General features: G+C 37.2%; 1 protein-coding gene across 1 annotated transcript in view; it reads left to right on the top strand.

Annotated features, from left to right (window-relative positions):
* ADAMTS20 (ADAM metallopeptidase with thrombospondin type 1 motif 20) overlaps window positions 1-14,074 on the top strand; it is a 177,954-nt gene that overhangs the window by 70,369 nt on the left and 93,511 nt on the right. Inside the window, exons 12-16 of the mRNA XM_030322578.1 lie at window positions 5,842-5,987; window positions 7,282-7,463; window positions 7,559-7,695; window positions 9,927-10,044; window positions 12,287-12,382. Coding sequence (XP_030178438.1) covers window positions 5,842-5,987; window positions 7,282-7,463; window positions 7,559-7,695; window positions 9,927-10,044; window positions 12,287-12,382 — 679 coding nt within the window. The remainder of the gene's footprint in view (window positions 1-5,841; window positions 5,988-7,281; window positions 7,464-7,558; window positions 7,696-9,926; window positions 10,045-12,286; window positions 12,383-14,074) is intronic.

Below are 14,074 nucleotides of genomic sequence, written 5' to 3'. Positions count from 1 at the left end.
CCAGTGCTGCCTGCGCTGAATAAGCTTGAGTTTGTTGACGCCTCCTCTGAGCTACCTCAGCACAAAATGAACGCTTTCTTGGCAATGGGGTTGGCTAGTGCTGCCGCTTTTGTTAACTTCACATTGGGCACAAGTAGAAACTGAAGGACCGGGTCACTAGCTGATCTTTTGCTTTACCAGCTCTTTGCTTCATGGAAATGTTTGCACCAGCCATTGCCCTTCTCCTTGCCTTCTGTCAAAAGGCATGTGTTTTCTGTGAATGTTGCCTGCATTACAGACTTTTATTGGGACTTGAGCAATTTTTGCAGTAGCTGAAGTCCTCTGAAATGGTTTAGCACTCAGATTACCTTGGGACCAAAATTCTAATGGACTTCTTCAGTTTGTCGATTGGAGCTAGAACTGAACTTTAAAATTTTATCTTTATTTAAAATTGTTATTTTGAAGACCAAAAATATGAAAGACTTTATTTTTCTCACTTTTTGTGACCAGTACTGGTAATTGGCTTTTGGGGGAGACGAGAGTGGCATTTGGGAGAGTTACTGATTATCTAAGGATGAGCAGAGAAAAAAACCTTGTTGCAGGCTGAATTAGAAACAGCTGTTAGCTCATTAGAAGACTTGCTCCAAGGTAGTCCCCAGATTCAAATCTGTTTGCGCCTTAAGTGTCTTAGCAAACTTTAAAGTTTACTCTATGCCATGAAACTTCAGGCTTGATGGCATGTGGCTAACATAGCGATGGATATATTTACATGCATCACATATACCATTTATAACTGAGTAGTCTAAATCCGGTCAATGCATTAGCATGATAAAAAATTGAGATACAGGAGTAAAATGCACAGATATCAAATGTTCAATTTGGTAAGTCTTTACAAATATAGATGGACACTTAGCCAATATCCCAATCCAGATGAGAACATTTCCATCACTCTAAAGTTGTCTAGCCTCTGTAGAGTTTCCCTCTTTCCAGAGAGAACATACTTCCTGATTTTAATGTAAATCAAACTATATAGTGTATGTACATGCACGTGCATATACACACACACCCTTTCTGTGGGCAGAGGGAAAAGGGGTCAAGCTTTTTTTATTCAAGATGTTGGAGTTTCATCCATGTTGTGTGTATTGATACTTCATTCCTTTATGCTGCAGTGTAAATCAGCTGTATAAATGCACCATAATTTTTTTATACATTCTTCTGATAGACAATTGGGTCACTTCCAGGTTTTGGTCATTATGAATAAAGCTGCTATGAGCATCCTCATACCAGTCTTGTGGGCATGTGCTTGCATCTCTCTGAAGTAAACAAATATCTAGAAATTGCTGGGTCATAGGGGAGGTGCATGTATGTAACTTCATAGGGAACTGCCAAACCATCTTCCAAAATGGGTACTTGAGACTCTCGCAAGTGATGTATGAAAGTTCCAGTTGTGCTGCATGTCTTGCCAGTTGATGATCTTGTTAATCTTGTAACAAAATTTTAGACACTTTAGGTGCAAAATGGAATACTATTATGTTTTTAATTTGTATTATCCTGATTATTCTCCATCTTGAGCATGTTTTCATGTACTACTTAGCCGTTCAAATATGAGGTGTAGTGTAAAGAGCCTGGATTTGTTGGAATTCAAGGTAAATGTGTTGAGACACTGGGACCTACTTTAAAACTTGTATAGATTAAAAGCAGAAATGCATTTGGGGTAACATGTGTATCATGTAGATATAAAATCCCTTTAATCATTTATTGAAGAGAGTGAGCCTCTTTGCATTAGCCACATTCAATAATAAATGGGCCTTTTTTTCAAGGGAAATTCTAAATGTCCTATCTTTTGCCTCAATATTCTTTTAGTACCTTTATCTTGTGACTATCTTGCATGTAAGATTATCTTTTAAATACTTGTGGTAGTAAAACTATTAGCATAAACATATAGTGGAACTCACCTGACAATGACTTGACTTTTTTTTTTTTTTTACATGGTGAACAGTACAACATTCTTTTTCTTGGATTTTTCAGAAATAGTGCTCAAGGATTATTTGAAACGTTTTTGGAAGATATTCCCCAAATTTACATGAACATAGTACATTCTATTCAGAGATTTTTTTTCACTTTTAATGGCTTTATCATTTTGAATGATCTTAATGGAGGGCACAAAGCTTTTTTCCTGCTAATTAATAAGCTTGGTTATAGGATTCATTCTTTCAACAAAGATTTATCAAGGACCCACTATGTGTCAGGCACTATTCTAGGTGCTCAGGATATATCAGCAAACAGAAAAGATCGCTGCCTTCATGAAGCTTACATTCATAGTGGGAGAGGGCTGACTGCAATTTAAAATGTAGTGGTCAAAGCAAATTTTATGGGAAGTTGCCTAATGAGCTATCTTAAAATGAGGGAGTTAGCTATGGAGAATATTGTGGGGAACTGAGCTCCAGGCAAAGAACAGCTAAACTCCTAAATCTGCTGTATTGGAGTGGTTCAAGGAAGAGTAAGGAAGGACATTGTGGCTGGGGTGAAGGGTGGTATATAGGAAGTAACTGGAGGAGAATTTTGTAGGTCCCTGTTGGCCATTGTGAGAACTTTGCATTTATTCAGAATCAAAAAAGACGGATTTGAGCAGAGGAGACACCTGATTTGAGCTAATTTTTAAAGTAAGTTGAAAAGGATCATTATGATTGCTGTTGAGACTAAACTCTAGAGAGCAAGAGTTGGAAACAGAGGAGATCTACTTGGAGAGGTATGGCAGTGATAGAGATGAGAGATGACGGTGGCTCACACCAGAGCTGGGAGCACTAGGTTGATACTTAAAAGTCAATTTGCTTTTGAAGGAACTAGAACATTTGCTAACACATTAAATGTGAACTGTAAAGAAGAGGTTGACTGTTTTTGGCTGATCAACTTAGATCGTATCAGCAGATTTTAAGGGGTTGGCAGTTGAATTTTGGTGTGATGTGTGAAATGTAAGACGTTAAAGTGAAGATGTGTAAACAGCTATATACACAAGCCTGGAGTTGAGGAGAAGGATCTGAGCTGGGAGTGATCGTTGTTGATAGGGAAGCATAAAGGTAATGTGAGCCCAAAAAGTTCAGCATTAAGTGGAGACCTAGAAACCAAGAAGGGGGAAAAATGATACTGCTAAATCAAGTAAGACAGAGACTGAGAACTGGCCATTGGGTGATGGCCACGTGAGCTGCTTCATGGAGGGTGGGGCTGTGAGAGCAGAGGCAGTGAGAGACCATGGTCATGGATGGCTTTTTCAAGGAGAAACAAGACAGTAGCTGGTGGGGAAAGTGAGATCTAAGGAAAATTCTGTTAAAGAGGGTAATTATGTATGTTTGTATATTAATGAGAATGAACTAATGGAGTACTTCTCCAATTAGCTCTAGTAAAGGACCAGTCTTTTTTAAAATTTCTGATAATTTAAATCGATACTTGTACAAAATGATGGAAATGATTAGAAAAAAAAACATTCAAAATGACAAAAACCTTCAAAATGTAAGCCAATTCTATGGAAAAGAGTGTGGCAGATCTTCAAATTAAAAATACAGAGATACCTGGGTGGCTCAGTCAGTTAAGTGTCCGACTTTAGCTCAGGTCATGATCTCACGGTTTGTGGGTTTGAGCCCCTCATTGGGCTCTGTGCTGATGGCTCAGAACCTGGAACCTGCTTCAGATTCTGTGTCTCCCTTGCTCTCTGCCCCTCCCTTGCTTGCACACACACACACACACACACACACACACACACACTCTCTCTCTCTCTCTCTCTCTCAAAAATAGACATTAAAAAAAATAGACATTAAAAAATTAAAAAAAAAAAGAAAAATAGAATCATCTGATCCAGCAATACCACTCTGGGCATATATGCCAAAGAACTACAAACAGCCTTGAGATCTCTGTACAGGCCTGTGGCCATCAGCATTTATTCTGTATAGCCAAGATGTGGAAGTGTAACCCAAGTGGCCATCAACGGATGAATGAAAAAACAATGTTATATACACATACAATGGAATATTATTCAGCCTTAAAAGGAAGTTATGACACATGCTACAATGTGGGTGAACTTTGAGGACCTTATGCTAAGTGAAATAAGCTGGTCACAGAAAGACAAGTGATGCATGATTTTAATTATATGAGATATATAGAGTAGCCGAATTCATGGAAACAGAAAGTAGAATGGTAGTTGCCCGGGACTGGGCGGGGGAGGGGAGAGCGAATGGGGAGTTAGTGTTTCAAGAGTTATAGAGTTTCAGTTCGGGAAGATGAAGAGCTCTGTGGATGGATGGCAGTGATGGTTGCACAACAATATGAATGCATTTTAATGCTACTGAATTACACACTTAAAATGGTTAAGATGGTGATTTTGTGTTGGGTATTGTACCACAACGAAAACAAATATAAGACATTTTGACGTTTACTTTTGAGAAAAAGCTAGCATGAGCAGGGAAGGGGCAGAGAGGGAGATGGGGAATCCCAAGCAGGCTCCATGCTGTCAGCACAGAGCCCCATGTGGGTCTTGATCTTACCAACCGTGAGAGAGATCATGACCCAAGCTGAAATCAGGAGTCCTTTGCTTAACCGGCTGAGCCACCCAGGTGCCCCAATATAAGCCCACTTTTAACATTGATAAACATGAAATTACTGCCCAAATCCTATAAACGTTTCTAAATTCAGTATTTATTTTCAATTTCTCTACTCCTTGCAGTGACTAGTTCACAGACTGGCATCAGTGCATGGACCACTTTTTGGTTAGCTTTTTTTTTGTTTTTGTTTTTGAGAGAGAGCACAAGTGGGAGAGGGGCAGAGAAAGGGGGACAGAAACTTGCTCTGGGCGGACAGCCACAATCCTGCGGCGGGGCTCAAACTCACGCACCATGAAATTATGATCTGAGTTTAAGTGGGTCGCTCAACTGACAGCCACCCAGGCACCCTTGGTTAGTTTTTGTATATTAGAGACTGGAACAATGATGCTGTAGGAGAGAGGGGAGAATTGTTGGAGTGATGTTTGGAGCCATGAGACTAATTGAGATCAAGTGCACAGAGGGATTGACTTTGACTAGGATCATGGATTTTTCATGTACCCCAACCGGTGGGAAGGTTGAGGACTGAGCACAGGTGCCCTTAGGTGGATAAAAGGAATAGTAGATAGTGAGCAGCTTCTCGTGTACATTTCCATTTTCTTGTTGAAAGTAAGAAAGTGATCATTGAGGCTTTGGATGAGATGAAGTAAACCGCTAAAAAAAAGTGGGAGAGTGATACGTATCTTTGCATAAAAAACCAGAAGCATAGATCTATATTGTATTAATACTCACTTCTTTAAAGTTTTCATCTTACTGTGTTTTCCCCATACAAGTATTCCCTCCCCCAGTGAAACTCAACATTTTAAAGGCAAGGGAAATTTCCTTCTTTTTTTTTTTTTTTAAATTTTTTTTTTTCTTTTCCAACGTTTATTTATTTTTGGGACAGAGAGAGACAGAGCATGAACAGGGGAGGGGCAGAGAGAGAGGGAGACACAGAATGGGAAACAGGCTCCAGGCTCTGAGCCATCAGCCCAGAGCCTGACGCGGGGCTCGAACTCACGGACCGCGAGATCGTGACCTGGCTGAAGTCGGACGCTTAACCGACTGCGCCACCCAGGCGCCCCAAGGGAAATTTCCTTCTTTTTGCATTCTACAGATCTTACTCAGCAGATATTCAGAAAATATTTGAGTGTCAAATGTAATCCCATTTCTGAATCAATATCTTTAAGTTGTGTGCATTTTCTCCACTGATATTTATGGTATTTAAATTACTGTGATACTGCAATTGGGTATGTACGAATCATTTCTTTGTGTATTTTTTTGTTTGTTTAAGCATTGCCACCACGGGCTATGTGTAAACAAAGAAATGGAAACACGTCCTGTAGATGGTGAATGGGGACCATGGGGACCTTACAGCTCTTGTTCAAGAACATGTGGAGGTGGAATCAAAAGCACAAGCAGGCTCTGTAATCGCCCCGAGTATGTCTTTTTTATGTCACTGTAAATTAAGATTATCTCAAGGCACCAGAAAGTAAACATCAGTTTCATTCACTTCTATACTGGAGGAGGTCAGTCTGTAAGTTTCTGAGATTTAGAAAACTTCTGGAATACTTTGAGCCCTATTACCTTATATCTTGGTAGACTCAAACCTTTAAAAAACATATATATATATATAATTTATTTTAATAATAATATACATATAATTAATAACTATTTAAAATTAATGATATATATAACTAATATATATAATTATATGTATTATATATAATATATATAAATATTTATATATTATATAAATATATATATTAACCAGCTTAATCTTTTAGAATATGAATTTAAGAGCTTTTTTCTGATTTAGATTACATTTGAGGAATAGTTGTAAAAATGAAATGACAGTAATATAAGGGCATTTTAATACTGTGTTTCCATTGAAATCCTGGCTCCTTTAAACTGTGTGTTGACTCTTCTGGATAAAATCTGTACCTTCATGACCAGTTGTTACTCTTTTGTGTAATTTGACATGTCATATTTTCTTTCTCTGCTTCTCATAGATGCATCAGTGTCTTTAGCTCAAATAAGTACTGAAGCATATGTTCCCCCTCCTCAAAATCTTTAAAAGAACATAGAGATTCCATAAAGATTTTTAAGTACTGTGTCTGTTGTTATGATAAATTGGTAAGCAATAAAGAATTTTTGATGCAGAGATGACAATACTCTGAAATGACTTCGATCATTGGAATTCTAGAATAGCTAAATTATGCTGGAAGTTTTCATATTTAAAAAATGCTGACAAAACAAATTTTTATTTTCCAGTGTAAATTGAAATAGAGATGGATGGATATAGATAGCATGAAACTCGTGGAAGTGAGCGATAAGTAGTATATACAAAACAATGATGCCTGGATATTTCTTTAACATGGTATAATCTTGATTATCTTTGGTTCACTATGTTTGTTTTTCACCCCCCAAATGAACAAACCCTATTCTGAAATTTTAAACCAAATTCCTATCAATTAGTTCCTTGTGAGTTAAGTCATGAATAAGCGATCATTGCTGCCCTCCAGACCACAGTGTCCATCTTAAGATGAATGTCTTTACAGTTCATTAGCCATACAATTGCTTGAAAACCATGTAATATACTTCTGTTAAACAGGAAGTGTTAGTGGGACATAATTAGTTTTCCAGATCCCGGAACAGAATGGAACAGTTTGAGAAGTAAATGGCAGAAAGAATATTGTACTGATGTGCTTTAAAATGTAATGAATTTGACTAGGCCAAGAAACGGAGGAAAGTACTGTGTGGGCCGCAGGATGAAATTTCGATCATGTAATACTGATTCATGTCCAAAAGGCAAGCAAGACTTTCGAGAGAAGCAGTGCTCTGATTTTGATGGTAAACATTTCAACATCAATGGTCTTTCCCCTAATGTGAGGTGGCTTCCAAAATACAGTGGGAGTAAGTAGTTAGAATATTTTTTTGATGTAAAAATTTGAGACCTAGGAACACACAGCTGTATTATTGTACACCAAAAATTTGACTTTTTCTTACAGTTGCCATAAAAGATCGCTGTAAACTCTATTGTCGGGTTGCTGGAACCACAAACTTCTACCAGTTGAGGGATAGGGTTGCCGATGGTACTCCTTGTGGAACTGAAACTAATGACATCTGTGTTCAAGGCCTGTGTCGGGTAGGTAACTTATATTGAAAATGACTTTGAGAATATTTTTCTTTTTCTGTAACCAAATATTACTTCTGTAGCATCAGAGTACAATTCTGGAATTCTCATGAATTCCAGTGCAGTGCCCTTTAGTGATATCACCCTATCTTTAGGAATATGGTCAAGAGACTATGACTAAGGAATTCTCTGTCATCCAGAGTGACTCACAAAACATTAAGATAAGCTTGCTAAGGGGTGCCTGGGTGGCTTAGTAGGTTAAGTGTCCGACTTCAGGTCATGATCTTGTGGTTGGTAAGTTCAAGCCCTGCGTCAGGCTCTGTGCTGACAGCTCAGAGCCTGGAGCCTGCTTTGGATTCTGTCTCTCCTCCTTCTGCCTTTCCTCGGATTGTACTCTCTCTCTCTGTGTCTCTCAAAAATGAATAAATGTTAAAAAAAAATTTTTTTTTGAAAAGTTTGCTGATTTTGTTTTGCTTGAGGTATGCGAAATCAAGATGAGGCATGAGATTGGCTTCTTCAAAAGATAGAAAATATTAGGACACAGGGTTGTAAAGTCCTTTTTGCTACTTGAAATGAGACCCTCTCTGGTGACCCCTCCCCCGTTGGTTAGTTGATGATACTCCCCCCTCCCTCTTTTCATCCTTATCCTTCACTTCCCACATGCATCCAACAGGCATTCACTGAGTATCTACTAAATACTGGATACTGTTCTAGTTACTACTCAAAGATAGTCCCAGGTTAGTAGGGGAGAGACATGTAAATAATTCAAATGCAGGACTTTGGGATCATGTACAGGGTGCCGTAGGGATCTTGAGGAAGGGATGTTGTGTGAGAAAAGGGTGTAAGTGATTCAGAGAACCCTTGTGGAGGGTGTGAGGCTTGAGCTAGTTGAGAATGAGTAGGTTGTAGTAAAGGTGAGGAAGTAAGGGTTGGACATAGGGATTGGCTATTACATGCACTTCTTGTCTGAAGTCCTGAAGGTCCCTGGAAAGAATTTGGAGTTGAGTGAGAGATGTGATTTGATCTATCTGCATGTTAGAATCTTCATAATCCAATGGTTTAGGAGAGGATTGGAGATAGGTCAGCTGGTTAGGATTCTGGGTGAGAAGCAGATGAGACCCTGAATTAAAGCACATACATTACAGATGGTGATCTTAAAAAACAGTGGGTTTGAGAATTAGGATAATGAATTTGGTCTAAAGACTACAAATGTAATATGAACTCATTCCTTGGGTTAAGGCAGAACTTGAGAGGACTAATTTTCTGTTAGCCAAACATCTATTACCTACCAGTTACCTGGATGATAAAATGCTTTGCACCCAAAGGTCTGATGAGATGTTCAAAGAAAAGGAAAAAATAACCTGGAGGCTAGAAAAGGGGTACTCTGTGGCCTGAAAAATAGGTTTTATCTAAATTAGCAGGAAGTCCTATATAATGGAAAAACAATGATTATCTGAACTTATAGATGCAGATTACTTTCAGAAAATATCTGGTCAAAATTTGGGAAATACTCTGTGTATAAATTTGAGTAACCTCATGAAATTTTTTTTGATCATTAAATTTTAGGAGTATTCTAAAGAACAAAGAGTTGTTGCAGTGTCTGCAGAAGACAGTATCTGCATAGAGAACTGTGCTTGTTCTTAACCCCTGGATCAAACCATTCACTCTCACCTTTATCAAATCACTCATTCTTTACATAAACACATTCTTTACATAAACTTATTTTTCTGGTTATTAATTTTGGAGAAGTAAATTTTCAAATGTACTCTATTCCCAGAGTTCTAAGATTTTGAGTTAAAAAAATCACAAAAAACATCCTGTTGAAGTTATTTTAAATGTGCTCCTTAAATCAGATTTTTTTTGTTTCTTTGAATTAATTTCTTTAAAAAGTGGCTTAAATGGATGGTGGACATAAGAATTATTGTCCATGTTTGTTACAACACAGATTCCTAGTTTTTACCTCCGAGGATTTTTAATTCAGAAAATCTGGGATCTGCCTTTTTAAATGCCATCCCGTGTGGTTTTGATGCAGGAGGTATGTGGATGACCCTTTGAACCTTTTTTTTCAACCATGTGAAAAGGTGTGTGAAAATATTGATGTATAACAAAATCAATAGATCCTCTGAAAAATCCTATTGTATCGAATCACCTATTAATTGAAAGAGTACTTGTGAGAAGTTTGTAAGGCATCATACTTATAATGAGTCATTTTTATAATCTTGGTTGTAATGGTTATTTTGAAGCAAGCTGGCTGTGATCATGTGTTAAACTCCAAGGCCAGGAGAGACAAATGTGGAGTGTGTGGTGGGGATAATTCTTCATGCCGGACAATGGCAGGTGTCTTCAACAGTGCTCATTATGGTAAGCTATGTATTTTTCTAATTTTCCCTCATATGTGGTGTAAAAATGGAATATAATCAATTTCACTTCTCTTTAAAATTAGTAGGAGAATATATCATATTTTCTATTCTGAGACTTTGCTAGGACAATCTTTTCCTTTTTATGGTAGCAAATGTAGTTCTGTAGAATTTTCTTTGCAAAATGAAAAATGTATTTTTTACAGTTTATCAGCCTTAAATTGTGTTCAAACAGTTAAGTTAGTATGAATTGCTTCAATTAAAGCAGTATAATTTAAAACCAACACTTTGTTTATATCCTTATGAAAAGTATAGTACATTTTACACTCGGGTGATGCTTATGAATCTCAATCACTAGATTTGACATTATTTTTGTGGTTAAGATCCATTATTTTATAGGAGCCACACACATTTGATCCAGTTAAAAATGGCACATTTATCAGTTTGGTCTGTATCCACTGAAAAACAATTTTTTTTTTTTTTTGTAGAAAACCACATGTACCACATTAGGATCAAATATATAGCCTTGCCAAAATTGTATTATGAATTAATCAGTTTGCAAATGGAAAAAGATGTTAAATTCATTTGTACAGTTGTAGCCTTTGTCACATTTCTGCCCCCTGGTGGTAGCCTTTGTCTTTCACATTTGCAATACCTAGAAATTGCTTTGTTGAAAAACGGTAACTGCAAAGACCTGAGTAGGGGTGGTAGTAGGAATATTTTATAGTGAAAAAATTAATTAAAAATGTTTCTGGTAGTCTGTTGGCTTAAAACCAATATGCATGTAGTGTATGTAGTTTCAGACCATTTATCACTTTATTTTTAAAATCTGATCCCCTAAAGGGAAATAGATAAAGGTGCTCTAAAAACATGCAAGGTAATCTATCAGGGCTACAAACTTAATCTTTGATTTTTATCTTTTAGTCATTTTGAGAGAGAGCATGTGCAAGCACATGTGGGGCAGGGGCAGAGAGAGGGGAGAGAGAATCCCATGCAGGCTTTGCACTGCCAGTGGGAGCCTGATGCTGGGCTCGAACTCCTGAACTGTGAAATCATGACCTGAGCCAAAACCAAGAGTCAAACACTAAACGAACTGAGCCACTCAGATAGATGCCCCAAATTTAATCTCTTAAGACTTCCTAATTTTGTTCCATATTTAACAAAGTTAGTATATGAGAAAAAATCACAAGTTTTTATCCATGTATTAAATAGAAAGAAAAACTAATAAGGAGAAGGAACCACTTATAATAATCACTAGAGCAAAATTAATGGCTCACTCTAAACCCGAGAGTATTTGGAAAACTATGTAGTAGCAATGTTTATGGTGTAGGGAAAACACTTCTTAATATACACTATTTCCTCATCTTTTGAGCCATGCCAGTATTGTTAAATTGGGTCTCATAGAGTAGAAATATTTTAATTTCCTTAAAATAAACGTTTTACGGGGCGCCTGGGTGGCGCAGTCGGTTAAGCGTCCGACTTCATCTCAGGTCACGATCTCGTGGTCCAGGAGTTCGAGCCCCGCGTCAGGCTCTGGGCTGATGGCTCAGAGCCTGGAGCCTGTTTCCGATTCTGTGTCTCCCTCGCTCTCTGCCCCTCCCCCGTTCATGCTCTGTCTCTCTCTGTCCCAAAAATAAATAAACGTTGAAAAAAAAAAATAAACGTTTTACTTCTGCCATGATAACGTATTAGTGGACTTTTAAGAATAATGTAACATTTTGGAGGTAGCTACAGAAATTCCTGCTTACAGTAGAAACTAAATGCTTAAAAAATGTTATTAACTTTATTTTGCTGTTCACTGAATCTCTGTGTAAACATAGAGCAATGAGCAACTATTTTCATCTCTTCCAGATTTTTGAATAGCATTTGAAACCCCGATTTTTTTTCCCATTAGAAAATAGAAAATCCAAAAGTATTCGTCAAATTTAAAAATGAATGTGTTCTAAATATCTCAGGAACTAGAATCCTAATTTCCATTCTCATTCTACATTCAGAATTTTGAAGAAAAATTAGGAAGTGTACTTTAAGATTCCAAATTCAGGATATTTCTACACAACAGTGTTTTCTCAATCCTTAGTAATTTGTGGTTTTCTACAAAAAAAAAAAGATTCAAAAAGAATAAACACTGTATCATTTTTTGAAGATGAAATTAAGTCTGACTATACTATTCAGATTTTTCAGTCATTCAGTAATAGCCTCTGGGCCATCAGCTTGTGAAAATTAACACGCATAAAATTATATTGCAGGTTATAATGTTGTTGTCAAGATTCCTGCAGGAGCAACAAACATTGATATTCTTCAGCACAGCTATTCTGGAAAACCAGAAGATGACAATTACCTTGGTAAACATTTCTAGTAAATAGCAGCCAATATGTAATTTGTGTGCAATTTCATGGAGGTCTGCGGTTGATGTGAATTCTTGGAAGGCAAGAAGAGCCCCTTGAGCAAACAGGCATTTCAGTTCACACTCGGCTCAAGTCATCTGACTCCCTGAATGTTTTCCTCTTGAGTTATATGCTAGATCTTCTTTTTTAGAGTGTGCACACAAATGGGGGAGAGAGGCAGAGGGAAAGAGACCATCATAAGCGGGTGCCATGCTCGGCACAAAACCCAAAGTGGCGCTCCATCCTACAACATGAGGATCGTGACCTGTGCTGAAATCAAGAGTCAAACACTAACTTGACTGAGCCACCATAAGGCCCCTTAGATCTTACTGTTACAGACACTGAACAAAATTCTGAAAAATTTGCTTTATCCCCATAAGAGCGTTTTATGTAACCAAAGGTTATATTCAGTTAAAGTTGCATGTATATTTAGAATATAAAGATTCCAAATTCAGGATATTTCTACACAACAGTGTTTTCTGTTAGATTTAGAATATAAAATCTTTTTATCTAAAATTATAGACTTCTTTGGGGTTAAATGTTCTTTAAAGAGTTTCATTGAATGTTTTAACCACGTATCAAAAGTACTTAGAGACTTGAAAAAAAAACTTCTGTTAAAGCAAGACTGAGAATTGATTTCAGACTTTTAAATGTTAATAAATATAGTCACAGTATGTTGTCCTTCAACTACTTCCAGGGTATAAACTTTGTTGTTTATTTTTGGAAATTAGCTTTTGGCTTTAAAGAATTTCGCTTAGGCCCAAATAAAAGAATGCTTTACAAATCCTTTACCTTCTGTCTGGGAGATACCTTAATGTTGACTTACCCCAACTCACCACGCTGGAATTAAGGGATGGTATAGAGCTGATGCCGAAAGTATCTGTTTCACAATAATGTGAAATACTGGCCCAAGTTATCACTGCTTATAAGTAGGAATCTGAATCTATAATGAAGAGCTTATCTCAGGACTTAAATTGACATTATAAAGTAAATGCAAAGGGAACAAGTGCTTCATGGATGCAGATTTTCCTTTTGAGTTAATGAAAAAATTTTACAATTAGAGGTGGTAGTTGTATAACATTGTGAATATAATGCCATTGAATTGCTCAATTTAAAATGGTTAATTTTAGAGACGCTTGGGTGGCTCGGTTGGTTAAGTGTCCGACTTCGGCTGGGGTCATGATCTCACGGTTCATGGGTTCAAGCCCCGCATCGGACTCTGTGCTGAGCTCTTGCTCAGAGCCTGGAGCCTGCTTCAGATTCTGTGTCTCCTTCTCTCTCTGCCCCTCCTCCACTTGCACTCTGTCTCACCCTGTCTTTGAAAAAAAATAAATGTAAAAAAATATATATATAATGGTTAATTTTATGTTCAATCGATTTCCCCTTTGTAAAAAATGCAAACAAAATTTTTCAAAGAAAATCAAACCTAAATATTTTGATACTTTCCTTTTTCATTTTGTTGCATTTCTTTTCCTTTGCCAAAAATAGTACCTAGGTGCATGTACATAGATATATATGCAACCATATTGTAGATATTTAATATGCTGCTCTTAGGTTCCAGATGTAGATATTTGTATCTTCCTAGGAATGGACAACAGGTTCTGCCCAAGTTTAAAAACTAGAAATGTTTACCAATAAGGTATCAATATA

Source organism: Lynx canadensis, chromosome B4 (assembly GCF_007474595.2).
Source record: "Lynx canadensis isolate LIC74 chromosome B4, mLynCan4.pri.v2, whole genome shotgun sequence".
NCBI lineage: Eukaryota > Metazoa > Chordata > Mammalia > Carnivora > Felidae > Lynx > Lynx canadensis.
This window is presented reverse-complemented; position numbering and strand designations above follow the sequence as displayed.